Below are 27,834 nucleotides of genomic sequence, written 5' to 3'. Positions count from 1 at the left end.
TACTTTTGAGAAAAGCACTTTTGAAAAAAAGCGTTCTCAAAATAAGCTGATTTTTGCAGCTTGGCCAAACGGGCTATTACTCATTTGTTATTATATTTTCTTTAAACTCTTAAAGTTGCTCCATTAGTTAATTGCACGAATATTTTGATTATCATAGGATGCATAAGTATGCCTTAAACTTTCTGTATTATTGTGTTACAAACATATGGTTAGTAGTAGTTGTGACTTGTTTTGATTGGCGCTTGTTGTGTTGTATGATTTAGCTGAGACTGGAAAATTTCAGTATTCCTAGAATTAAGGAAAATTTGTCCATCTTTTTAAGGAAAATTATATACAAATCATGACTTGTAATATGTAAAAATAATTAATAATAGTGACAAGAAACTTGAGATTGAAGAAATGGTAAAAGCTGGTCAGTACTTAAAGCCTAAAGGTTATGCTACAGTTGTATCTTTCCGCTGTTTAAGTTCCTAAGGGAAGTGTCACAGTATATTTACACTGGGGATGTATTGTTATCTTTTGTACCATTTTTACGATTTAGATTCTACATTTCTTTTCTTTAGCTGATCAGCTTAATTTACCAAGGTCTAAGACAGTCGAATCGATTGGGTCACACACGTAATCAGACACCAAAGACGTATGACAATGATGCATATGGCTCCTTCTTTAGTAGATTTATGTGTTCAAAAAGCAATAGATAATGTTGGATTTCTTGGAGATGTTGGTGAAACAGAGTTTCATCTTCTTCAGCGTATTTTGCCTCACTGTTCTCTTGAGCAGTTGATACATGTAGAGAATTCAACACAAGTAAGAAATTAAACTGCTTTAGCTTCTTCTTCTTTTTCAACATTACACATCATGTTTGATTCAGTGCTCGACTTTCGGCTAAATTCAGGGAAGAGATCTTTGTCCAGTAACTAATAAACTAAACTCTGGAAGAGATTTTACAAGATTCAATTTGGTGAAAAAAGCACAAATCAGGTTGTCCAAGACATGAAGCTAAGGAATGGAACATTCAAATGGAAACAATTGTACGAGGTGGTTTACCTTTTTTTACTTTCTTTCTCCCATTTTATGTGATACTATTATTCTTTTTAAAGAAGGTAACCTTGGAGCAAAGGTAAAGTTGTCTCCATGTGGCCTATAGGTCACGGGTTTGAGCTGTGGAAGCAGTCACTAATGTTTGCATTAGGGTAGGCTGTCTACATCACACACCCCTTGGCGTGCGGCTCTTCCCCATACGTGAATGCAGGATGCCTTGTGCACCAGGCTGCCCTTTTTTGTTGTACTTTCTAAGGATCAAACAGTTTTTCTTCTAGTATGATTGTTTCAAACTTTTTCTAACAGTTCGAATTATTAACTATGCTGCTTATGGTCCTTTTCCCATAGTTCCTGCATATGTCAATTTTATTTCAAAAACTTGAAAATTTTATGTCTGAATTTATACCGAAAGTTGGTGGTTTGATGCTCGTACTCCGAACTTCTTCACATAAAGTGGGATGGAGGAAGTATATTTTATGTTCCGTACTTCTTCATTATGAACTTCAAGTGATTATGTTATGAATTATGTGAAATGTTTCAGCCAGCACGAAAAATCAGTTATGGTTTTCTTGTTTTCCTTAATATATGGTAACTTCATAATGCAGGCAAAGGTAGAGGAACTGGAAGAAACTCAACACAAGTTATTCAAAAGAATTGGGCAGTACTTATACCTAAAGGAAGATGGTAACTAAGCACTTCCTCATAGCTGCAGCAACTAAGAATAGGTGGTGTAGATATTGGGAAGAGGAGATGGAGAGAGCAATGGCAAGACAAAACTAGTGGCAAAAACGGAGTCAAGTTTTGAAGTTTATAGGTCTGCCACCGAACCCATTGCTCATTTTAGTTACTAGGTTTGCAGTTAAATATTTTTATATATTTGATGAATTTCATAATACAAATATAGAGTCTAAATTCATTCGAACCCGTACCTAATATTATAGCTCTGCCCTGACTAGTGGTTGAAGAAAGTTTTATTCAAATAACTATTGGACTGTAAAATTGTGGTGCAAGAGTATTAGTAACATTTTAAAACTTTACACATATTTTGTTCTAACCTGTATACTTTGGTTACCTCTTTTCAAGATTCTTGACTAGTGGTCTCATGCTTAATCAAATATGTAAAGGTCAAGTCTGAAAATCAAGAAAAGAGAACTGAAATCAACTGTCTTTGAGCTTCGAGTTTGTCCATGATTTCCACAAGTAGAGATGGCAATGGTATAGGGGTGCGGCTTGAACCTTAACCCGCAACTATTTCAACCCGGTCCGCTCTGACACGACGATTTTTCATTTTTTTATCTATCTATAGTGAAGGTATATTATGAAGGAAGGAATCTACCAATATGGCCAGTCGGCCGAAACTAATTACTTCCGCTAGTAAAAAAATATGTAAAATGTGTATATTATATATACATATACAAAAAAAAAAATTTACATTTTATCGACTATTTTTGTGAGCATCTAAATTTATACATTTCTCTTTCTTTCTAATCACCTAAAATTATGCGTGAAAAATGAAAAGAAAAGGCAGGCTAGATGGACGGTATATAATTTTCACAAGTGTTTATATCAAATTAAGGAATTTAACCTTATTAGTTAAAAATAAAAATACATATTTTTTTTTGGGTGCAAACGATAATATTTATATATATTTAACTAGTGCGTACAAAGAGTGGTTGTGGTAGCCTTCCATTACAAGTGGTATTAGTGCCATACTTTAATAAACTACTACTAGACGAAGGTACATTACTACTACTGTTAACATACAACATATTGTTTACACATAACCACTAATAAAGCCATTTTGTTGTTGGCTTATATCTACTTCCAAAAGGTGCTTCTTATCATCTTCCAAAGCTTGATTCACAAAAAGTGTTGCAGTAGCATAGACATACGGATCAGTCGATTTAACAAAATATTTGGCTGCCTTTGCTAGCTGATCCAACAACAACAACAACAACAACAACTACCCAGTAAAATCCCATATAGAGGGGTCTGGGGAGGGTAATGTGTACGCAGACCTTACCCCTGCCCCGATCGGGACAGAGAGGCTGTTTTCGATAGACCTTCGGCTCGATAAGGAGAGAATTCATTAGTAAATCCAGTAGAAATCGAAATAGTAACAGAAACATAAAAACCAAAAGATGAATGACATGCAATAACAGTAACCATAATCTACGGCCCGGGTCTAAGACAAACAACAAGAATAGTGTGGGACCAATATAAACTGCAAGCCATCTAAGACCAACCCTAATCCAACCCTGTCTCACCTCCGGAATGAAGTAAGGAAAGCTTTACTACCACTATCCTACAACCCTAATGCTTGACCTCCAGACCTTCCTATCAAGGGCCATGTCCTCGGAAATGTGCAATCGTGTCATGTCTTGCCTGATCACCTCTCCCCAATACTTCTTAGGTCTCCCTCTACCTCTTCTCGAACCCGCCACGGCCAACCGCTCACACCTCTTTACCGGTGCCTCGAGGCTTCTCCTCTGCACGTGCCCGAACCAACTGAGCCTCGCTTCCCGCATCTTGTCATCCACAGGAGCGACGCCCACCTTCTTCCGAATATCTTCATTCCTAATCTTGTCTATCCTAGTGTGCCTGCACATCCACCTTAGCATCCGCATCTCTGCTACTCTTATCCTCTGGATATGGGAGTTCTTAACCGGCCAACACTCTGCCCCATACAACATGGCCGGTCTAACTACAGCTCTATAAAACTTACTTTTGAGTATCGGTGGCACTTTCTTGTCATACAAGACTCCAGATGCAATCCTCCATTTCATCCAGCCCGCCCCTATGCGGTGAGTGACGTCCTCGTCGATTTCTCTGTCCCCCTGAATCATCGACCCAAGGTACTTGAAGCTATCTCTCTTGGGGATGACCTGTGACCCAAGCCTCACGTCCCCGCCTATATCCCTCGACTCAGCGCTAAACTTGCATTCCAGGTACTCTGTTTTAGACCTGCTCAATTTGAAACCCTTAGACTCGAGAGTCTGTCTCCAAACCTCCAATCTCTCGTTAACATCCCCTCGTCTGGTCAATTAGAGCTATGTCATCGGCAAATAACATGCACCATGGCACCTCCCCTTGAATATGGTGTGTCAAAGCATCCATTACCAAGGCAAATAAGAACGGGCTAAGCGCTGAGCCTTGGTGTAATCCCATAACAACCGGGAAATGCTCCGAGTCGCCTCCCACCGTCCTGACCTTAGTCCTTGCTCTATCGTACATGTCCTTGATCGCTCGTATGTAGGCTACCGGCACACCCTTCGCCTCAAGACATCTACAGAGCACCTCTCTCGGAACCTTATCATACGCTTTCGCCAAGTCAATAAACACCATGTGCAGATCCTTCTTCTTATCCTTGTACCGTTCCACCAACCTCCTAATAAGGTGGATAGCTTCCGTAGTGGAGCGGCCCGGCATGAACCCAAACTGATTGTCGGATATAGACGTCGTCTTCTTCACCCTCACCTCCACCACCCTCTCCCAGACTTTCATGGTATGACTAAGTAACTTGATACCCCTATAATTGTTACAGCACTGGATATCTCCTTTGTTCTTGTACAACGGTACCACTGAACTTGTACTCCATTCCTCCGGCATCCTCTTCGTCCTAAAAATTACATTGAACAACCGAGTCAGCCATTCTAATCCTACTCTACTCACACACTTCCAAAACTCAACCGAAATTTCATCTGGCCCGGTCGCTCTACCCCTACTCATCTTACGCAACCCCCCCCCCCCACGACCTCCTCCACCTTAATGCGCCTGCAATATCTAAACTCTCGGAGACTTTCCGAATGCCCCAAGTCCCCTAGCGCTATTTCCTGGTCCCCCTCCTCATTCAGGAGACCATAAAAGTACGTCTGCCATCTCTGTTTAATCTGGGACTCTCCCATCAATACTCTACCACCCTCGTCTTTGATGCACCTTACTTGGTCCAGATCCCGAGCCTTCCTCTCCCTCGCTTTAGCCAGCCGAATCAATTTCCTTTCCCCGCCTTTCTCCCCTAATTACTCGTATAGGCGGCTAAACGCTGCATTCTTCGCCTCCATAACCGCCAGCTTTGCCTCCTTCCTAGCCACTTTGTACCTCTCTCTATTCGCACTCCTCTCCTCCGCGCTTGTGCTCTCTGCTAACTTCGCGTATGCTACCTTCTTCGTCTCCACTTTACCTTAGACTATGTCATTCCACCACCAGTCTCCTTGGTGCTTGCCAGAAAAGCACTTCGATACACCTAGCACCTCTCTCGCCGCCTCCCTCACATAGTTCGCCGTCGTCGACCACATAGTGCTCGCGTCTCCACTACTCCTCCAAGCTCACATAGCGGATAACCTCCCCTCCAATTCCTGGGCTTTATCCTTGGTTAAAGCTCCCATCTAATCCTCGGTCGGCCACGAGCATACCTCTTCTTCCTCTTCATCATAATGCCGATGTCCATCACTAGCAGATCCGTTACAGCATTTTGTTCTCTGTACGCATGGTGAACAGGCGGATTATTAAGCTGGTTTAGGAGGTACCTGAAGTCATTTAACATATTGGCAAATGGAAGATTATCTGGTTGCAACATTGTAATAATTTGTTTAGCATCTAACTCAACTTCTGTGGGGCGCAAATTATATTGTAAGACTAATTTAAGTCTTATAATCAAAGCATATAATTCTGCTGATAATGTCGATCCCTTTTGGATAGCTTGTGCATCCCCTACTTAATCATACATTTAAGAAATATATGTATGAATTACATTTATTGATTTAGTATAAATAATAAAATTTTGCCACCATAACAACAATACCTGCAATTATTACAAAAATATATCCAGTGAGATGCGAGGTTGGGAAAGAATAGTGTGTACGCAGACTTTACCAATAAAATAAAAAGGTTGTTTTCAATAGATTCTCTGCTTAAAAAAAGGCGTTTTCAATACCAACAACAACAACCCAGTATAATCCCACTTAGTGGGGTCTGGGAGGGTAGTGTGTACGCAGACCTTACCCCTACCCTGGGGTAGAGAGGCTGTTTCCAAAATAGACCCCCGGCATCCTTCCCTCTAAGAACTTCCCACCTTGCTCTTGGGGAGATTCGAACTCACAACCTCTTGGTTGGAAGTGGCGTTTTCAATACCGATTTGAAAATACAAGAGGTAAGACATAACAATACCTGCAATTAGTAGTACTGGTTTGGCCACGTGAGGAGTTTGACATTACTGTGTTTTTGCTTCGTCCATGCTCCATTATGATAAATGACTGAATGAGATGCTTCATTGGTTACATATTTGAATTTATGGTGTCTACCCAATTTTATTTTATTTTATTTTTTGGTGTAAGTACTGTTTTGCCCCATTTTTAGCAATGAGAATTTATTATATTTTCACATTGTAGTCTGTACACTGTTTCCTCAATGTTTGGTGTTTTTTGAAAGTTATATAAATAAAGGAAATCATTTCCAAAGACACAATGTGGACAAAACTATAACTTTGGCTCATTAATTATACAAATATGAAAATAGTAAATTGATGGTAACGAAACGATAAAGGTTGTAGTGGACAATAAGTATTTCATTCGTTCACTTTTATTTGTCTATTATACTAAAAATATTTTTTTACTTTTATTTGGCCCCTATACTAAAAGAAAAAAACAATCTTTTTTTTTTCCTGTTTTATCCTTATCATTAACTATTTATTTCCCAAATCATTTCTCAAGACTTTTAAAAATATTATCATTATTATGAGTAAAATTGTAAAATATATATTTCATTTATTGTTTCTTAAGGGGTATGAAAAGTCCAAAGAGGACCGCTAAAAGTGAACGGATGAAGTACTTAACAACAATAATAACAATATATCTAGTATGATTCTACAAGTGGCATCTAGAGAAGATGCGGTGTACATAGACTTTACTTCTACACAAGATAGGGAGACTGTTTCCGATAGACTTTCAGCCGAAGAAAAGCATTTCCAAAATAAATTGGATGGTTAGTACTAATTCATCTTAATTAGAGGTTTCTTATTTGAACTCTAGATATGGAATCGTCTTTATTAGACAATGCTTCCCCGCCCCCTCCAGGGGCCTCTCCTCCACTCCCAAATATGAGACATTTGGGGTCGGTTTAGATTTAATCGGGCTTTAACACAGATACCGATACTAGATTAAAATCTAAAAAAATATAAAAAGGAAACCATTTTCAAAGACACAATGTGGACAAAACAAGAACGAAGGCTCATTCACTATACAAAACATGAAAATAGTAAATTGATGGTACTTTATAGAGTAGCTAGTGACAAGTGATTGAGTGAAAAAAGCATAGACTTTTGCTTTTGTCCCTTTTCTACAAAAAGCGTAAGGTCGAATATTTATTCCTTTCTCTTATAGTCATTCAAATAGTTAAAAGATGTAGGGAATTAGCATTAATCGTAATTTGTATTGGAGCCCGACTAATTTGATTTCATGTTGTGTGGTTTATTATAGGAGGAAGTGCTCCCTACCTGAATTTTTTTCTATTCTCATGTCTCGAACTCGAAATTCTTCGATCACACATATTTGACCTTATGGCAAAATGATTATATTTCAAATTTTTTGAGATATTAGAAAAACAAGAAATCACTTACATCATATTTATCGTTTTTTTTTTCAAATTTACCCTTACTATTCTAACTAATTACTGGAATGTTAGTTACGTAAGAAATTTAAGAAGAGATAAGAGGTCTTTTAGACAAATACTCCTTCAAAGTATTAAGCATCTTCTTAAGGACCGTTCCAAGTATTTGCAAAATATTTTTTGGCAAATATATGTTTGTTCATAAATTTTATTCATATTTTGACAAATTCTCAAATCCCAAAGCCAGCGTCCAAAATATTACTATTATATTTTTAATAAAATTTTCCCTTATTTTTGTATTTTATAAAAGAGCCCACCATTTATTATTTTGTAACAATGGTATTTCGTCTTTTTGGTCATTTGATAGTGTATTATGTATTAAAAATAATAATTTTGTACCAAATTTATTTATGTTCAGGACTATGGTTTACGATAATGATAATAAATGTATTGTTGGGTATTTGTGATAGTTTTTAAAACTTGTGGGTATGAGTCATGTTTCATGTTTTTAAAAAAAAATGGTGAAATATGTTTAGAAAACTGATGTCCAAACTCATTTTCATCTTCAAACCAAATTTCACCCAAATCAGATTTTTCAAAATAAATTTAAAAATTTCTGGCCAAACGCAAGCTAAGAGTCGTGTGAAAATCTTAAAAGATAAATAATATGAACATGTGGTTGTAATTATACTAAATTCAACATGATCTATGTATATAAAAAATTATATTGCGTATATAATCAAAAAATATTTTTTAGAGATATATATTAAATCTTGAACACGCTTAGCGTAATTTTTAGTTCGCCACTGATATGTCTGCTACCATTATTCACAATTGTTGGTTAATAGAATAGTAGTGAAAGGTAAATAAGGTAAAATTTATGATCAGTTAAAGTACATAGGACAAGAAATGCAGCTATCAATATTTGAAAAAACTTTGTATTATAATGGTGCAAGTTAGTTCATATATAAGAGGAAGTTGAAATTTAGTACTGATATGAATAGACTGAACTGAAGGGTGGGATCCAGCAGCTTCTTCTTTTAAGTGTCCTTGTGTTCAGTCCTCTGAAGGTCTTGTTTCTTCATACACAGCACTCATGTCCCTACACAAACAACCCCTTATCACTCTGCCCCACCAGTGGCGGAAGCAGGATTTTTTACCATCCGATATTCGGTACCCGCATTGGAGTCAGACTATATTCGGATTCGCGCCGCATAGGAACTCATTCGGGGGAGAGCGCTCCTTATCAAGGATTTTTCCATACCCAGGACTCGAACTCGAACTGCTCTGACCTAAAGTATTATCTCCTCTAATATTAGAATGCCAAAACATTGGATTTTTGGAAAATGTAATTATATAAGTAATAATTTGTGAGTATAATTCCTTTTCCTTTTATTAAGAGATCGAAAATCATGTTGTTGTTTTTAAAAAAAATGAGATATATATATTATGTCAACCTAAAACGAGCGATGGAAAGTAGATTTCAGGTTAGATAGTCTCGAGAAGGTATTAGCCACCGGGGACCGGCTCAAGTCGATACATAATAAGTGTTCATTTACATAAGAAGTAATTAATTTTATTTTTTTTCAAAATTCCCTCTCATTTACATATACCAATGTGTCAAGGTAATCATTAGTTAAGGATAATTTAGTGAATATTTCTTTTTCGTCTAGAAGTTTATATTTTATTAAGAGATGTGTCAAAGTCACTTATTATGAACAGGAAAAAGTAATAATTGCAAAGTAAATAGTACCCCCTCCGTTTGAAATTATCTATCGTGTTTCTGTTTTACACACGCCCCTTAAGAAACATTAATTAGGAGGATGATTAAATAATTTTACCCTTATGTATATCTTAAGATATGATCTCTTTATTTATGTGCTATCTCCATCTTCAAGAACAACTATTTTTAGGGTAAAATGGGAAAAATATAATTTATTTTGTCGTAAACTTCTAAAATAATAAATAATTTGATACAACTATTTTTAGAAAGCACAATAAATAATTTGAGATGGAGAGAATAGTAAGAAATAATTATGTTACTTAATAGACTCAGAAGTATATGTTGGGATGTACTCCCTCCGTCTCATATTAAACGTCGCGGTTACAAAAAATAGTTGTTTCAAATTATTTGTCATTTTAAAAGTTCTAGACAAAATTGATTTTTTTTTCTTTTTTACCATTAGTAATAATTGTTCTTGAAGATGAAGATAACATATAAATGAAATAAATATTCAACGAAGAGAGATTATATTTTAAGACATAAATAATAATAGAATAGTCAAATCTCATTCCTAATTAATATTTCTTAAAGAGCGCATAAAAGAGAAACTCGACACATAATATAATACGAGGCAGATGAAGTACAATTTACTAGAAAGAATCAATAATACAACCAAACCTAATTCCTAAACAAAGAACAACAAATAATACAAAGCCATAGTACACAAAACAAACATAAGAAAAAATGACTTCATTACTCCATATGAAGCTTCAGATTTCTTCAATGGCATAATTATAGAACTATTTTTGTTTCTCCCACAAATATTAACTCCAACATAAACTCCATTTGCCTCAGGTGGATTAAAACAAAGCCCTGGATTTCCACTTAAGTCCAAATTCCTACCAAGTCTTTTCAAGAAACTTGAATTAAATGGAACAACACCATCCAAAAAATTTCTGCTCAAATTCAAGTGATACATATGTGAAAAACTAGAAAATTCAACTGGAATTTCGCCCGTTAATCGATTATTTTGTAATGACAATGTGCTTAAATTCAAGAGTTTTGAATAACTTGATGGTATTTTTCCTGAATAACCAGAAGTTGAAAGTCTCAATTCTTGAAGTTTTTTCAGCTGACTGAACTCAACTGGTAATGAAATAAACATTGGATTATCATCCATAAGAAAATATTGTAAACTCTGCAACTTAATTAAACCTTTAGGAAAATTCCCACTTAATTTATTGTTACTTAAAGCCAAGAAAATCAAAGAATGTAGATTTTCTATACTCTCTGGAATTTTTCCAGTGAATGAATTAGAACTTAAGTCAAGCTTTTGAAGTGTACCAAGTTGGCCAATTGTGTTAGGAATTGGACCAATGAAATTGTTGTAGCTTAAATCTAAGCCAACAAGATTCTTGAAATTACCAATTTGGTCATGGATTTTGCTTGTAAACTTGTTGTAGCTTAAATCAAGATGTACAAGTGAACTCAAGGTAAAGATTTCTAAAGGAATTTGACCAACAAGATTGTTTTGTGACAAAGTAAGAATTTGAAGTGATTTTAGTAGTGATATTTGAGGTGGGATTGAACCAAAAAGTGAAGGATTTGATCTTAGACTAAGTTGTTGGAGTGAAAGGCTTAGAATTCTTGTTTTTGGAAAAGTCATTCTTGTTTTGATATATGTGAAACATTGAATAAAGAAAATAGATTCAAGATTTGGGAGTTGAAAAATTTGTGAAGGGAAAGTTGATGTATTTTTGCATGTGGGGTTTGGATTTGTACCAAAATCAAGCCTAGTAACATGAAACATGTTATCAATATTACTTTTTTTGCACTCTATTCCAAGCCAAGATGAACTTTGTTTACATGGATTTGGATGGGAAATTCTCCAATTTTGATCAGAAGACATGGATTCCATAATCTTGAAAAGGATTTCAAGTTCTTGGGATTCCATGTTAGTAATTGGCTGTGGGAGATTCTTGTTATTTGCATGTTGATTGGTTGAGATAGAAGGGATAGAAAGAAATGAGAAGATGAACATGAGGAGTAGAAGCAAAGGAAACAAAGAGAGTGCAAATGGATACATTGTGTTAAAGTCTCTGAAGTTCTGATCAATTGTTGTAGCTATATTTGGTATTAGGTATAGAATCATTTTTGCAAGAACTGTTAGGAGGGTATTGAAACGGAGTTTTGGAGCTACAGTAAAGTTATTTTTGAGTGATATATCGGTCACATGTTTGAGCCGTGGACAGTGGCAAAGTCAGGAATGTTATTTAGGGTTTCAAACTTGAAAAAGTAAAAAAAAAACCGTTGAAGGATATTCAATATATATTATATACCTCTAAAATCCAATATTTTACCTATATATACAATATATTTTTTTGACGAAGGGTGGTCAGTTGACCACCCTTAGGGGCTATGTAGCTTCGCCCCCGACCGTGAAAGCAATCACTAATACTTGTATTAGAGCAAGTTGTCTACATCACTTTCCTTAGGTTGCAGCCTTTCTCCGAACCCTGTGTGAATACGGAATACCTTATGTACCGAGCTACTTTTTTTTTTAACTGTTGTTAGGAGGCTATTGAATTTTGGTTTTCTTGGGTGGGGGGGGAGGTGGGGGTGTTTGGGGTGAGTTTGAACTGAGGAGAAGTGACTGAAATGACAGGTGGGAAGTGGGGACATGATCATATTGAGTGAGAAATTTAAACCTAAGGTAGGGTCATAGGACATTTGAATCCATGGGGGGAGACAGAAAGAGGAGATATTGGAAAATATCAATGCATATGTATTTCATTGGAGTTCAAATTCTATATAGTAAAGGGTCTGTTTGGTTGGTGAGATAACGGATAATAATTTTGGGATTAGACGTAAGATTATTTTATCCCTCACATTTGGTTGAATTTTCGAATTTAGGATTAATAATTTCGGGATTAATTTATACCACAATTGTGATATTATTCTATATAGTAATTTCCGGATTAATAATCTCAGGATAAAATACTTTAACGACAAAGTCTTTTTCAAGACTCTTTCCTCAAGTCCTTTAATTAGAAATAAAAGTTTATCTCAGCTTATTTAGCAAACACCAAATGCATGCTTATTTAGTCATATGAATCAAACATCTATCAATAAAAATATATCATTAAATAATCTCGTTACTATTTGATCTTCCGTATTATAATCACGTCATTATAAGTCTGTGATAACTTGCCTAACCAAATAATCCCTAATAGTGTAAAAATATTTACATATTCATATTACTTATAAAGTAATTACACGTAAATCTATATAATAAACATCAATTTTTAATCTAGTAAAATTGATGGCTAACTTTAAAATATATTGGTAGTGTAAAAATTCTTTATGCGGTCCGTGTATATAATTTAAGTTTAATTAATTTTAGAGGAATATCAATGCTAGATTTACACGTAAATCTCTATGATATATATTATGTATTAATCCTTGATAGTTTTTGCTCATTTCCCTGAATACAATATGAAACATCCCAAAGATTCTCCAAATTATTAATATATATAATAAAAAAAAAAGGCTTATATATTCGTAATTTCACTTATATGGAAGAGTTATGAAATTCTAAATATAAATTGATATACAATCTGTTGTTGTTGGTACGGGGAGAGAAATTTCTGAAATCAGTCGTTTCTTCAGTGTTTCTTTGCTTCTCTTTCCGCCTGAAAACATTTCAAATTCACAATATGAGCTCGTTTGGACATAAGAAATTTTTTTCATTTTTTTCAAAAAAATTCAGTGTTTGTTTATAAAATTTTCAATTTTCACTTGAAGATGCATTTTGGAAATTTTTGAAAATTTAAAAAACTCCAAAAAGTTGTTTTTCAAAATTTTTACTCACAAAACTTCAAAATAATCCAAAATTATATGCATGTCCAAACACAACTCTAAATTTCAAATATCATTTTCACTTGAAAAAATTTTCCCCCCTATTTTGGAATTTTACAATTCTTATGTCCAAACGCCCACTAAGAATTCTTAGTGGGCGTTTAGACATAAAAATTGTAAAACCCCGAAAAAATTGAAAAAAAAAATTCAAGTGAAAATAATATTTAAAAATTAAAGTTGTATTTGGACATGAATATAGCTTGGGGTTGTTTTTGAATTTTTGCGAGTGATCTGAGCGAAAATTTTGAAAAATAACTTTTTGGAGTTTTTAAAATTTCCGAAAAATTTCAAAATTCATCTTCAAGTGAAAATTGAAAATTTCATGGTCAAACACTAATTTTGAAAAAAAGTAAATTTTTTTCCAATGGATTCATTAGACCAAAACACGCATATATATAAAAAAAATTCATTCTTTAGTAATATACTGTCAATGTATAGAAATTAAACTGGTTCGTACCGCTTTGACGACCTTATCAAAGGCATCAGGTCCATATTTTTCTATGTATCTCTCAACTGCTTTTCTTGCATCTAAGCTCATCATTTGAAGAGCCTTTCTTTGATTTTCAGGATAAGTTGAGCTAATTTGACTCCCAACTTTAACATGTCTTCTTATAAAATTCTCATGTATATAAGCTGCTCCATTGAAAATTGGTAGCACCAACCACATACAACATACAAGCTTGATGTATGGCCAAAATGGAAGCCTGCCAATGACATTACAAATGTAATATGATCAAATTCAGCTAGAGGCGGAGTCAGGATTTAAAGTTAGCGAGTTCGTGATTCTAGTTTTTTAAGTTACTGAGTTTTAAATGAATATTTTAAGATAAATACAGGGTTTGAATCAATGCTACTCCATTCGACCGAACCCATAGTTGAAGCTCTAGTTCCACCGATGAATCCATAATATACAAAATATACACTGACAATGTAATAGAATGTTTATAGGTTATCTAATTAAAGATGACTCTATGGAATCGTTCATTGTAGAAGGTGACTAGTAATATGAAAAATAAGGCAAGTAACATAACATATATAAGATGAAGAAATTCATGCAGAGGTAGAGTCAGGATTTAAAGTTAGTGAGTTCGTGATTCTAGTCTTTTTAAGTTATTGAGTTCTAAATGAATATTTTAAGTCAAATAGAGGATTTGGAACAAAGCTACTGAATTCGACGGAATCCATAGCCGAAGCTCGAGTTCGCCACTGAATTCAGGATATACAAAACTATACAATGATCATTTACTTGAATGTTTTTAGGTCATCTAAAGATGACTACATGTAATCGTTCATTGAAAAAGGTGACTAGTAATCTGAAAAATAAGGCAAGCAACATAATATAAGACGAAGGGGAGTCTTGGAGCAACAATAAACTCGCTAACATATAACCTAGGTCACATGGGTTTTAAGCCGTAAAATCAGCCAATGATACTTGCATCAGGGTAGACTGTTACATTACACCCTCTTGGGTGTGATCCTTTTCCGGACCTTGCGTAAACACGGGATACTTTGTGCATCGGACTGTCCTTTTTATCCATTTATATAAGTTAGAATTCACAAAATTAATTCTCTAGCTAGATGGTTGTACATAATATTTTGTTACCATTGGAGGATTTTCCAGCAAGATAACTCAAAAAGAGTTATAAATGAGTAGAGAACCCAATAGGTTAGCCATTGTTGATCATCTAGTGGTGAAGGGCTCTCAATTGCTCGCATAGAAGAATACCTATTCATTGAAAATAAATTAATTAGTGACACATAATGTCGTGTATTCTATATATTGTGGATTTTTACTAGCAACTAAATTATATGGCAACTTACAAAGGATAAAGAAGCTCCACTCCAGGGCTGTTAAGAAAAAGGAGATGGAAAATTAAAAAGTTAGGTCTTAATTTTCCAAAATTACAAAAAATAACCAATAAAAATGAAGAAAATATACAATAGTCTTCAACCATATTTTGCAGAAAATTAGCATGCATGTTGAACATATATGGTTTTTACAATATAACAAAATGGTCATATAGTGTGTGTATATGTATATATATATAGGGAGAGATATAAAAAAAAAGACGGTTTTTATATAGAAAAGATTAACTCTGTATAGTCACTGTAAAAATAAAAGCGGAATAAATGTATACAATTTGTATATTTTTTTTATTATATATATATTTTGTATATTATATACAAAAATTATACAATTTTTATACACTTTTTCGACTATCAAATATAAATAATTTTTAATGCGGGCTAAAAGTGATAATACCCCTTTTATATACTTAAGAAGGTTTTTATATAATAGATGTAAAAAATTTAATATAAATGAATAAAATTTGTAAAAAGCATATAAAACTAAAAATAAATTTACGAAAAAAAATACCCGATTAGCCCATTCAAACTCTTAGCAATAGTTCCAAGAGCACCCATTGAAGAAATGTTTTTCTTACTTTGCTCTCTTGCCTCTTGAAAATTTGATCTCTTTAATTTCTTTTTATCCAATGAGAAAGGAAATTATGGAGAGAAGTAGGGAATATAAAAAATATTCAAATAGTTGCATGATTTTATATACGTACTAATTATTAGGTATTTGGTAGATGAGAGAAGCAAGTAAAGGATATCTTTTCAAAAGAGAGAAAGTCTTCTTTTCTCCTTCATGAAGGAATGAGAATATGGTCAAGAAATTAAAGTGGAAATTAACACATGAGAAAGTGGTTGATTATATTCTTCGTTCCTATAATTACACACAACCTTGCCTCTACCTATACGTCAACTATAATCTAGATTTTTTTCCGGTTTTTATCCGATATTTGGTATTTGTATTAGGGTCCGATAAATCTGGAGTCGCGCTGGAAAACCCTATATTGGGGTAAAACGCTTCTTAACAAACGTGATTTTGTATCCCGGGTTCGAATCTAAGACCTTTGAATAAGAATAAAGGAGTACTTACCACTCTACCATAACCTTTATTAATTACGGAGCTCTAATTTGCCTCAACTTGACCTCTACTTATTGCTCTTGAACTACGTGAAATGGTATAGCTCAAGGGAAAATTTAACCCTTTTTCTTGTAAAAAAAAGACCCACACATTAGATATGCGGCATTAACAATCAGGGGCGGATTTAGGGGGCGCAAGGGTGTTCACCCGAACACCCTTCGCCGAAAAATTACATTGTATATATAAGGCAAAATCTGTTTTTTATCTCTATATATTAAGTTTTGAACACCCTTAACACAATCCAAAAGTATAGTTTAATGGTTAAGGGGGTTCAAAATCTACATAAGGTCATGAGTTCAATTCTCACTAGCTAAAAAAATATTTTTTGAACCCCCTCCGTGGAGATCCTGCCTCCGCCACTATTAACAATTGCTAAACTGTCATTAAAAACTAAGCTCCAGCGTTAGTCAATAAGAGCAAATATATTTTATTTTTTAATGAAAAGGGTTAAGAGAAAATTTGATCTTTTTTCCCGACTAAAATACAATAATACATTCATCTTCTATTATCTAACTGTAGTTAAAATATACTGATTATGTGAAAAATATATTGACAATATATAAGTTAAATCTATTCTCTATTAGGTTGAAAAATAAATAAATTGGGTCAGCAAGGAAAAATAGAAAATGAGAAATGATTAATTTAATAAATAAAAAATAAATAAAAGAAGAAGAAAAGAAGGCAATAAATTTATTAGACCTTCAGAAGAAGGAAAAAACAGAGAACTGGGGAATTTTTTAAATGATAATTAGGGAATTAAAAAAAGGAGGGGGGGGGGGGACACGGGATCTTTATAAAATGCCGATTGCATTTTTGTTTATTTTTTCTAACCGATATACATAAATTATATATTAATTCTATATAATTATACATATACTAGTATTAGTACCCGCGCGGATGCGCGGACACTAATCATGTCAAATATTTAAGTTATTTGGATTGTATGTAAATAATCTTAAAATTTGAATTTTTAATACCCTATATATACAAAAATTTTGTTCTTTGAATCATTAAATGTTAAATTAGTTGATTATTATTATAAAACATTACATATATTGTCTTAAAATTGTCAAGTAGTTTATTTTTCGACACCATACTTGGCTTAACCTCAATGCAAACTACTCAAATTGCATTCCAATTCAAATTCGAATATCATATCAGTTTGTTAGTAATAATGATTTTTTAAAAACGACACATAATGTAAATTTAAAAAATATTCGAAGATATCCTTATCTTATTATCTATGTATTTGAGTTGAGAAAAATATATTTGAAATCGATGAGATTAAATTTCAAATTTTTTATACTCAACAAAGATGAAAACATAAGAAGAAATTTGTTGTCATCTTCTATTTCTCGTTTTTAGATCTTTCTAACATTTTTTCAATATTTATTTTCTTTTATCTTGTTTTTTATGTCATTATTTCTGTTGTTACAAAAAATTAATTTATCTCACTATAAAAGGATGAGTTTAAATAAAAATTGTCTACATATGAATTTTAATTATATTTTTAGTCTTTGGTTGAAATTATTTCATATTTTCTTTTGGCTTCATCTAATTAGCCTAAATAAGTGCTCACTCCATCACTTAAATTAAAAAATTGAATGATGTGTAATTTATATATAATCCAAATATAATATGTGTATAATCATGTGTTGTCAGTATATCTTCTATTTATATTAGCTATAAAAAGTAAAGATATTATGTAAATATTCCATTAGATTTCAGTTTTTTGAGTTTATCCATGATATAACTTCTATTATAATAATTTTAAAGCTCTCTAGTAATGTTCAAAAATATCTTATCTTTTTATTATCTTTGAATTAAAAAAAGCAAAGAGATTTTTCGAAATAATTTGTTTGCATTTTTTTAAAAAATATTTCACGTCATACCAATTTTTTCTTTATATATATTCTTTTTACACTTAAAAGTCGCTATAAAAACTATCAATTAGAAACCAATTTATCTCTTGTTGAGTTTGAAAAAAAAAAACACATAATCTAATGATTCAAAACTAATATTCTTCAACGAAAAAAATATTATACCCTTACAATATTAGCTTGACTACAGCTAAATGAAGAGGTTTCAGCTTATACCCTTCAATTCCTTGAATGTGCTAAATTGAAATTAATGATAGCAATTGTATAGCCAAAGTTTTGTTATTTGTTTGATATCCATTTATACAAATTGACTCTTCAAACAAATTTTCTTCAAGAAGAAAAAAGAAACAACTGTTTTTTAATATTGACAGATTTTGTGATATTTCTTTCTCCAGCATGTATGTTTACTTTATTATATATGTAAGCAAACTTTTATTTGGTTTTGTAAACTCTTTTTTGTTATTTAGATAAACATAGACGTATACCCTATATATTATATTTATTTTAAAAGAATTTTGTTTTATTCAAATCTAGCGATAGTGTTTCAAAGAACTATACTTATTGGATTTTAAATGTGAAAGAGTTTTATAGTTATATGGAGTTTTTTTTTTGTTGCTAGAGGCGAAGTAGTATTTAAATAATTATAAAAAATAACAAAAGTTCCTAACATGATTGCAGATGATCATTAACCGAATTAAGTATGATAACATGATAAAAAAAGATAAATTTTATTTTTAATTTAAATTCAAATTGTAGAACTTTATTTATATATTTAAAATTATCTTATATATATATATATATATAATATTTGTATTTAACTAAAATAGTTAAATATAAGATAAAGTTACCATGATATTTATTAGCTTGCTACTTGGCTTAACCATAATGTCAATTATATATGGTAACTTTCTTGCTTTAATATATATATATAGAGATTATATATAAATTATACATTTAGCGGTTACTTTTAAGAGAAATTTTCATAAAGCACTATCATTTAGTAGTAATTAGCCATCTATAGATACCATTTGCTATATTACGGATTATAAATACCTTTTCTGTGGTTATAAGATGTATTTGATGGATTTAAGCTATTGTATTCATGAATACAGTAGCAAAAATAGGCATGAATCAGGGAAGTCCAGCTAATCGGTTGTTGTATTCGAGTGTATTCGACTATATTCATGGAGTAAAACGTGGCATTACAACTTAACAGATTATTGTATTCTTATTGTATTCGACTGTATTCACGACGTGAAATAGGGGATTACACTATTTTTAAAGCGAAAAGTGAATCAATTAACATAACAGACTCCTAATATAACTCAACAAACTCAATTATAACATACAAATTTTGTATTTTCAGTTATAAAAAAGATTCTCAATCGAAAAATACCCCAAAAAATATAGCAATCTTCAGAGAAATTATATAATACATCTGGATACATAAATTATGTTAATTAAAAAAATATATGAATACATTCATGGCATATAGCGAGATAATGAATACAATGAAATACATAGAATACAACGGGATACATTGAAATACAATGAAAAAAAAGATAGTGAATACAATGAAATACATAGAATACAACAAGATACATTGAATTACAATGAAAAAAAGACAATGAATACAATGAAATACATTAAAATACATTAACAGAAAATATGTTGTTCAGCCCCAAACTCCGTCGTCTTTGTTCAAGAACAAACCCTAATTTCCGGCGAATCCGCCGTAGCAATGTTTGAAGATACAACACGCGACACCTTTGAGATTTGAAGATACAACACGCGTCTTCTTATTTTCATTACCTGCTTTTAGTGATTTGGTTAGGGATTTGATTTGCTTTTAGTGACCTTAACAGAGAAATCTCCTTTCTTGATCTCCTAAAATAACTCATAGCTATCAAATCCACCATCATTGTCCCAATTGCCGCAACCATTGCTATAAACCCTGCAAAAGGAAAATCACCCCACGGTTTTTCAGGAAGGTAAGAGCTAGACAAGCTCTCGAATGCATCGGGCAATATGTGGACGAAACTCGTGGAGAGAATTGATGACAGAGAAATCGTAATTCAAATTTTTCGGTGCAAGAATTGATCGGAATGAAAAGAAAATAGTGTGGGTAAGAGGAATTTTGAGATTGAGCTTCGTGTTTTCAGAGAATGGGGAAGAGAATGGGATGTATCAAAGTAGAGAGAGAAAAAAAATAGTATAACTGAATAACGTATTTAGTGACTTAGGGCTAGGAGGTAACCAAAATTAAATATTTTGTTATAAACCTTAAAATGTATCTATAAAATATAATTTTTTTAAATGATATTTATTTAAAATAAATAAGGTGTTAACCTTTGCTTTGCTACCGGAGGTAAAAATTTCTACTTTTAAATTAAGCAGTTGGATGGACTTCTATTTAGGTTAATTCTTCAAAACGGGAACAGACAAAATGGGCCAAACAGATCGAAGATAAACCCAAACCGTAGGCCCAACAACTTGTCTCTTCGGGTTCGCGCCTTCTCTTGGCAACCCAACTTCACCAATTCTCGCTAACGAGACGCTCACTTCACTCTCATCTCTTCGTTTATCACACACAATTACACCTTCACTATGTGATTTTCTTCACACAAAAAACCTTAACCGCTTACAAACAAACCCTAACTTCCCTCTGTAACAACGCCAACGTTCTTCAATTCTCGTAAGTCTCTCTCTCTCTCACACACACACACACACAGTTTCTCTCTGTCTTTCTCTCTCTTCATGTCATGTATGGTAGTATTATAATTGAAGCTGTTGTTTTGGATATATTTAGACCCGAAGTCCGAAAGGATTTTGTGTTAATTTAGGTTTCGGATCCGATATTCATAAGGTTTTAATAATATGTGCTTCTCCGACCCGATTTTTTTTATTTTTCGTCTACCCTAATGAATCGGATTATGGGTCGGGTACTGGGTCATGGAGACCCGGTTTGGTTGGACGAAATTCACTATTTTGTTGAGTCGTTTACGCTATTGCTCTTTAAATTTTTCCTTTTAATCTCTAATTTGTGCTTAAAGTTTGCATCTTTTGTTTTTTGAACAATGAAATTTGCATCTTTTATTTCCAAACAATGTAGTGCTTTGTAAATTAAAGAGGAATTTTTTTTATGACTACCGGTGCCTGCTACCTCCCACTCGCATAGGTACCAGGTAATTTTGCCCAGCAAGATTTGAACAGATGGAAAAAATCACCTTGTGTTTTTTTAAATTAATGAGGAATTCCGGTGTTGTGTTGGCTAGAATTTCACTAGTGCCTAGTTTAGTTGTGAATTTCTTCTTATTATCTTAGGTGGGTTTAAGTATCGATATGGGGCAGAATGGATATTCATATTGTCGATCCCAACTAGTTTGGGATTGAAGTTATAGTTGTCTTGTGCTGCCTTAGATGGGTAGTTTGAAATTTAAAGGTTTCTAGCTTAATTTACCTTTAGAAAAACATTTGATAAAGCTGTAACAATAATTAGAAGACAGTTGAAAAAGCTGTAACAATAAATAAATAAAAAACAAAAACATTTGATAAAGCTGTAAAAAATTTATGTAAAGTCTAAAGTGTGCAGATTTGATAGTGTTTTCTGTCATGTAAATGGTAGAAAGGTCTGGCTTTTATGTAATGTGTGTGGATGTGATAGTGTTTTTTTGTAATTTAAATGGTAGAAATGTCCTGTATAGGTTTATTTGTATATTATATATACTGATCCTCGCCCAAATATGTGGGTGAATTTGATAGTTTTTTCTTAATTTAACTGGTAGAAAAGTCTGGCATAGGTCTACTATTTAGTATATTATATATACATACTGATGCTCGGCCAACGAATAAGGCAACTGTGTATACCTACATTCTTTCTATCATTTAATGGTAGAAAAGAAAACTTGAAATGCAGAAAGCTGTGCTATTTTGTTTGCTCATTAAAACAAGGTATCTTGTTATTTTGGTTGACAGTGAATGATCTATATTGACCACTTTGTTTGTCATGTTTTCTTCGGAACTCTTCACGAGTTTGCTTCCATTTTTATTTGTTAAAAGTTCATTTTTGAGCATGTTGTAGTTGATGATATCCTTCAAGTTTTTTAAAAAAGTTTAGCTCGTCGGATCTTGTGTAAGCTAGAAGCCATCTTACAAGTTGCTGGTGCTATTGAAGTATATGGTTAGTAGTAGCACAGTCAAGAATTCTAACAAGGAGATTAAAAAATGTTAGAATGTCCACCTAGCTCTCAACCCTGCTGCTTGAAGCAGTTTTTGAGCCACCTTTGCTGCTACACTAGAAATTCCCTTATGCCCAAAAAATTAGTTTTTACCTTATTTGTGCTGTATAATTTTAAACTATGGGGATTCAATTGAAGGCCCTTCATGCAATATTGCTCTGTCCCTGATGATTACTTTGTACTTCCTTTTTCTCCCAAGTATTACTTATTATTTCTGTAATAAGCTTTTTTAGGAGGCTGAGGTTCCTAATAGTTGATAGAAATAGTTGTACAACCTTTATGTGCATTGAGACCTTCCAATTAGTGTTGAAATATTTATTATCATTTCGAAGGTTTGTCAATTTCTGGCAAGATATATATCTTTGTGCTTGTTGTGATTGGAACAGCTATATTCAACTGGTATTTAAAAGAACTGCTTGATTACGATTAGCCTTTGTGTTATTGAAGCTTTATTGTCTCTTCATTTATTCTGGTTTAGAACTAATAAGTGTCTTTGCACTTTCCCCATGCTCCCTAAAAAAAATCTCAGGTATTGCTACAGTCGGAAGCAATGGAGATAGCTGAGGAAGCAGTTATAGTGAATTCTAGTAGACTAAAATCTGTTGTGTGGAATGATTTTGATAGAGTAAAAAAAGGTGATACTTTTGTGGCTATCTGTAGGCACTGTAAAAGGAAACTTAGCGGGTCTAGCACCAGTGGGACTTCACATTTGAGAAATCATTTGATCAGATGTCGTAGGAGATCAAACCATGACATAAGTCAGTTGCTTACACGGGGAAAGAAAAAGGAGGGAACCCTTGCCATCTCGAATTTTAGTTTTGATCAAGAGCAGAGGAAGGCTGAAGCAGTCAGCATTGTGAGGACTAAGTTTGAACAAGGACACACAAGAGATGGGTTACTCAACAATGGGATTAACTTTGATAATAGGCGAAGCCGGCTTGATCTTGCTCGCATGATCATATTACATGGCTATCCTTTGTCTATGGTTGAACATATTGGTTTCCGTATATTTGTCAGAAATCTTCAACCTTTATTTGACATTGCAACATTTGATGGAGTTGAGGCTGACTGCAGGGAAATTTATCTGATGGAGAGACAGAAAGTATATGAAGAATTGGACAAATTGCCTGGGAAAATCAGCCTTAGTGCTGATACATGGACTGCTAATGGCGATGCTGAATACTTGTGTTTGACAGCGCATTACATAGATGACTCTTGGCAGCTGAAAAAGAAGATTCTGAATTTTTTAACAACTGATCCTTCCCAAACAGAAGACATGCTTTCAGAAGTTATCATGACTAGTCTGAGAAATTGGGATATTGACAGGAAATTGTTTTCTGTGACATTTGATAACTACTCGACATATGACAAAATTGTAAGTAGAATCAGAGAGCAGCTTTGCCAGCACAGGTTTCTTTACTGTGACGGCCAATTATTTGATACACGCTGTGCAGCTAATGTTGTCAAGTTGATGGTCCAAGATACCTTAGAAACAGCAAGCCCGCTAATCCACAAGGTCCGGGAAAGTATTCGGTATGTTCGAAGTTCACAGGCAAACCAGGAAAAGTTCACTGAGATGGCTCAAATTGTTGGGGTCGATTGCAAGAAGCGCTTGAATCTTGATAATTCATTTTATTGGAACACAACATATATCATGATTGAAACTGCTTTGGAGTACAAAGATGCATTTCCCCTTTTGCAAGAACATGATTCTGGGTATGGAATGTGTCCATCTGCCACAGAGTGGGATAGAATAAGTGCCATTGCTAGCTTCCTAAAGCTCTTTGTTGAAGTTTCCAGTGTTTTTGCAGGAAGCAAGTATCCTACTGCAAATACATACTTTCCAGAGATCTGTGATATTCATTTGCAGTTGATTGAGTGGTGTCAAAACTCAGATGATTTTGTTAATTCTTTGGCTCTAAAGTTGAAAAGCAGATTTGATGAGTACTGGAAAAAATGTAGCTTGGCTTTGGCAATTGCAGCCATCTTAGACCCACGATACAAGATGAAATTGGTTGAATACTATTATCCTCAAATATATGGTGATAGTGCTCCAGACTGTATTAATATTGTTTCAGATTGTATGAAGGCTCTGTATAATGGCCATGCTATTTACTCACCATTAGCTCCTAATGGTCAAGCTGAAGCATCTCAAGTTGGTGGTAATAATGATCGGCTGACAGGGTACGACAAATTCATCTATGAGACCTCACAGAGCAACAACATAAAATCAGATTTGGATAAATACTTGGAAGAGCCGCTTTTCCCTAGAAAAGCCGATTTTAGCATATTAAACTGGTGGAAGGTTCACACTCCAAGGTATCCTATTCTGTCCATGATGGCACGGAATATTCTTGGAATGCCTATGTCAAAAGCTTCATTAGAGTTTGTATTCAACACTGGGAATAAAGCTCTTGAACAGTATCGCAGTTCGCTAAGATCAGATACCTTGCAAGCTTTGATGTGTGCCCAGGACTGGATGCGTGATGAGTTTGAAGGTTGATATTTAATTTTGTAGTTTACAATTATGATATATTCTATATTATCTGTGAAGAATAATTCTGAGTTTTTGTTCAACAGATTCAAGGGCTTCATCGAGCACCGTTACTCTGGCCCTATGCTATGATGCAAAATAATAGCAAGCTTTTGGTATGCTTTTGTCATTCCAGGTTGCCATTCTTTTGCTTTCTGTGTATATTAGCATCTTCTAAACAGTTTCTCTCCTTGTTATGTTAAGATTTTGTAGAAATTAGTTCATTTGAAGATTTTGCTTTTCCAGAGCTTCCATAAGTTGGTGATAGAAATCATTTGCTCTCACTTTATGCCAAACATCAGATGGGATCTTTTGTTCAAGAATCTAACAGTTTTTGCCGTGTTAGGCCCCATCAGTTTACTTATTTATCTGTATGTAGTTTTGTTTTTTCTTCCCATTGTGGTATTTGAACAAGCCAAACTGGAAGCCTTTTCCGTGGGGGTGGATCGTTCAGAACTTGTGTAACTCATGCTCATTATGGTCAGTGATTTGTTCATCTGAACCAGCTGAGTGGAAAATTGCGAGGTATTCTTGGATTTTTGCAGCTTTCATTCCCATGCTCCAGCCTACTAGGAGACAATAGAGTCTGCTGTTTTGTATTTCAACCTCCTAAGGTGTGTCACAGCCGAATAAAGGGAGAAGTGAATAGTGAGTTATTCAAACTAGTTGGAGAAAATATCCAAAGAATTTTATAGGGTTTTTGCTTACTATGGGACCTTACAAGAACCATATGTAGCATAACTCTAATTTCAGATTTTTGAATATTTGGTATATTCTGACAAACAAGAAAGAATTTGTTGTGTGACTTTAGGAACAATTTTTACAACATAATGACTTGCCAACTTATAGAATCTGCACAAAATGTTCCTCATCTTGCATTCTTTCAAGTGCAAAAAATGGAAGACTGCTATCTTCTCTGTTGAACTATGTGCAAATAAGAAACATTAAAGACATGCATTTCAAAGGCGGCCTTCTCTTTGCAGAAACAATCCTTTGCTAATTTTTTTTGTGTTGACTCTGCCACATAGGTTTACTTAGAGTTTCTTAAAACCAAATTTTGTTATTTTCTTTCTTTCTAATAATGTTGGTGTTTGGGTTAGCTTTTGCATACTTTGACTAATGCACGGCGCAGCATGTCCCGCAGTGAACACATATTGCCAAGATAATTCTATCCACCAAGGTTGAATCATATGGGTTCGCAATCGCTCCAAGTGTTGGGATCAATCCTAGGATGTCCAAGTTTTGATTTCAAACCTAGCATTGGACACCCGAAATCCAGTAAATGGTGAAAGTCCATGACAGTATCTTGGACGAAATCCATGGAGTTTTACTTTTTAAAGTTTAAAATCCATGAGTGTCATAGTGGCTATTTTTTAAAATTTTGATCCAAAAAGTTGCTAGCATGTAAAGTTTTCACGTATAAAGACTAGTTCCTAAAATTTATAAAGAATTAATCTGATTAGTCGTTCACTCATTCGCTTAAACTAAAAATAGTCGGCAGAGGTATAATATATACATAATTTATGTTTAATATGTGTATAATCATGTATAATCTATGTATAGATAAACTATGAATATGACCGACTACTTGTGTAAAGATCCCAAAATTTGGCCCATGCATATTGGTCAGGTCAGCGATCAAGCATCTCTATTACACAAAGTTTAACCGGGAGAAATTCAAAAATAGCCAGATTTACAAGTGGTCATTCAAAAATAGTCACGCTTTCAAAAGTAATCGAAATTTAGCCACATTTCATGTAAAGATAAATTTAAGCGAAAATACTGTTCAAAACCCGGAAAATAAGCCAGTATATTATGCTGGAGTTCCAACATAAGTATACTTGAACTCCAGCATATTATACTGGAGTTTCAGGATAAGTATACTAGAACTCCAACATAATATGATGGAGTTCCAGCATAAGTACACTAGAACTCCAACATAATATGATGGAGTTCCAGCATAAGTACACTAGAACTCCAGCGTAATATACTGGAGTTCCAGCAAAGTATACCGGTCCAATATAATATGATGAAAGTTCATACACAAGTGTTCGAATATCCAGTATATTATGCTGGAACTTTTCATGTGTTGGAGTTGCAGCATAATATGCTGGAAGTTCATACACAGGTGCACCGAGCTCCAGTATATTATGCACCGGTCTCTGTTGCAGCAAAATAGTGGTTATTTTTCAATGACTTGGCAAACGCTGGCTATTTTTGAATGACCAGTCCGAAAACTGGTCAGCCCGTGCTATTTTTACAGTTTAATCGGTATCTATTTTTTAGGCCAACATTTATATTTTGTCCCTTTTTTTAAACATTTCCAAATTATAACCTCCCGCTTAATAAGCAGAAGTTTCACAAGTTCATTGGGAACTTTAGAATCAAGGGTGTAAAATTATAAAAAAAAATATATATATATATTAAAAATTATGACTAAACTTTAGACCATTATTGATTATTGTTACAACTGCATAAGCTTATGTCAAAATCTATCCTTTATAACAAAAACCTACGATCGGTTCAATTGGTTCTAAAAGAAATACTTTTGACGCTCATAATTTGGTCACATAGACCAAACACTATGAAACATGATTAAACTAATTCAGACTATTCTTCATGGGTTGAATTTTAACATGTTAAGTGTAGCGAAGTTTTATATTATCAGGTTACTTGAAATTAACTATTTATTTATCATTATTTTTGAACCTATTTGATTGAACACAAAATTTAAGAGAAATAAAGATGTATATAACTTGTAATATTAAACAACATATTTATAAGACCATGACATTCAGTGTAATTGAAATGTTAAGATTATTTTTAAATATAAAAAAATATTATTAATTTTAAATAAACTAAGAATAAAAGAGTATAAAATAAAATGGAGTGAAAGAAGTACAAAT

The 27,834-nt window shown here is 33.6% G+C and overlaps 3 protein-coding genes and 1 long non-coding RNA gene across 4 annotated transcripts; 2 read left to right on the top strand and 2 right to left on the bottom strand.

The window, feature by feature from the left end:
- The first annotated feature begins 401 nt into the window (after window positions 1-401).
- On the top strand, window positions 402-2,084 carry LOC104246807 (uncharacterized). Its single transcript, XR_716058.2, has 3 exons — window positions 402-807; window positions 896-1,038; window positions 1,647-2,084. It is a non-coding gene; the product is annotated as an uncharacterized lncRNA (long non-coding RNA).
- Window positions 2,085-9,966: 7,882 nt separating this feature from the next.
- On the bottom strand, window positions 9,967-11,471 carry LOC104246806 (receptor like protein 29-like). Its single transcript, XM_009802689.2, has one exon. The coding sequence runs from the start codon at window positions 11,451-11,453 to the stop codon at window positions 10,053-10,055; it is 1,401 nt and encodes a 466-aa protein (XP_009800991.1). The 5' UTR covers window positions 11,454-11,471; the 3' UTR covers window positions 9,967-10,052.
- Window positions 11,472-12,788: 1,317 nt separating this feature from the next.
- On the bottom strand, window positions 12,789-15,816 carry LOC104246805 (HVA22-like protein f). The gene is made up of 5 exons (XM_009802688.2): window positions 15,663-15,816; window positions 15,107-15,133; window positions 14,889-15,011; window positions 13,743-13,989; window positions 12,789-13,059 (listed from the first exon to the last, which is right to left on the bottom strand). The coding sequence occupies exons 1-5, from the start codon at window positions 15,707-15,709 to the stop codon at window positions 13,033-13,035; spliced, it is 471 nt and encodes a 156-aa protein (XP_009800990.1). The 5' UTR covers window positions 15,710-15,816; the 3' UTR covers window positions 12,789-13,032.
- Window positions 15,817-20,719: 4,903 nt separating this feature from the next.
- LOC104246804 (zinc finger BED domain-containing protein RICESLEEPER 1-like) lies at window positions 20,720-25,292 on the top strand. Its single transcript, XM_009802687.2, has 3 exons — window positions 20,720-20,852; window positions 22,925-24,893; window positions 24,976-25,292. Exons 2-3 carry the CDS (start codon window positions 22,946-22,948, stop codon window positions 25,029-25,031), a joined length of 2,004 nt encoding a protein of 667 aa, XP_009800989.1. The 5' UTR covers window positions 20,720-20,852; window positions 22,925-22,945; the 3' UTR covers window positions 25,032-25,292.
- Window positions 25,293-27,834: the final 2,542 nt, after the last annotated feature.

The sequence above is a fragment of the Nicotiana sylvestris genome, chromosome 8 (genome assembly GCF_000393655.2).
Source record: "Nicotiana sylvestris chromosome 8, ASM39365v2, whole genome shotgun sequence".
Classification (NCBI taxonomy): Eukaryota; Viridiplantae; Streptophyta; class Magnoliopsida; order Solanales; family Solanaceae; genus Nicotiana; species Nicotiana sylvestris.
The sequence above is the reverse complement of the archived record's forward strand: the minus strand, read 5'-3'. Positions and strand labels throughout refer to the sequence as shown.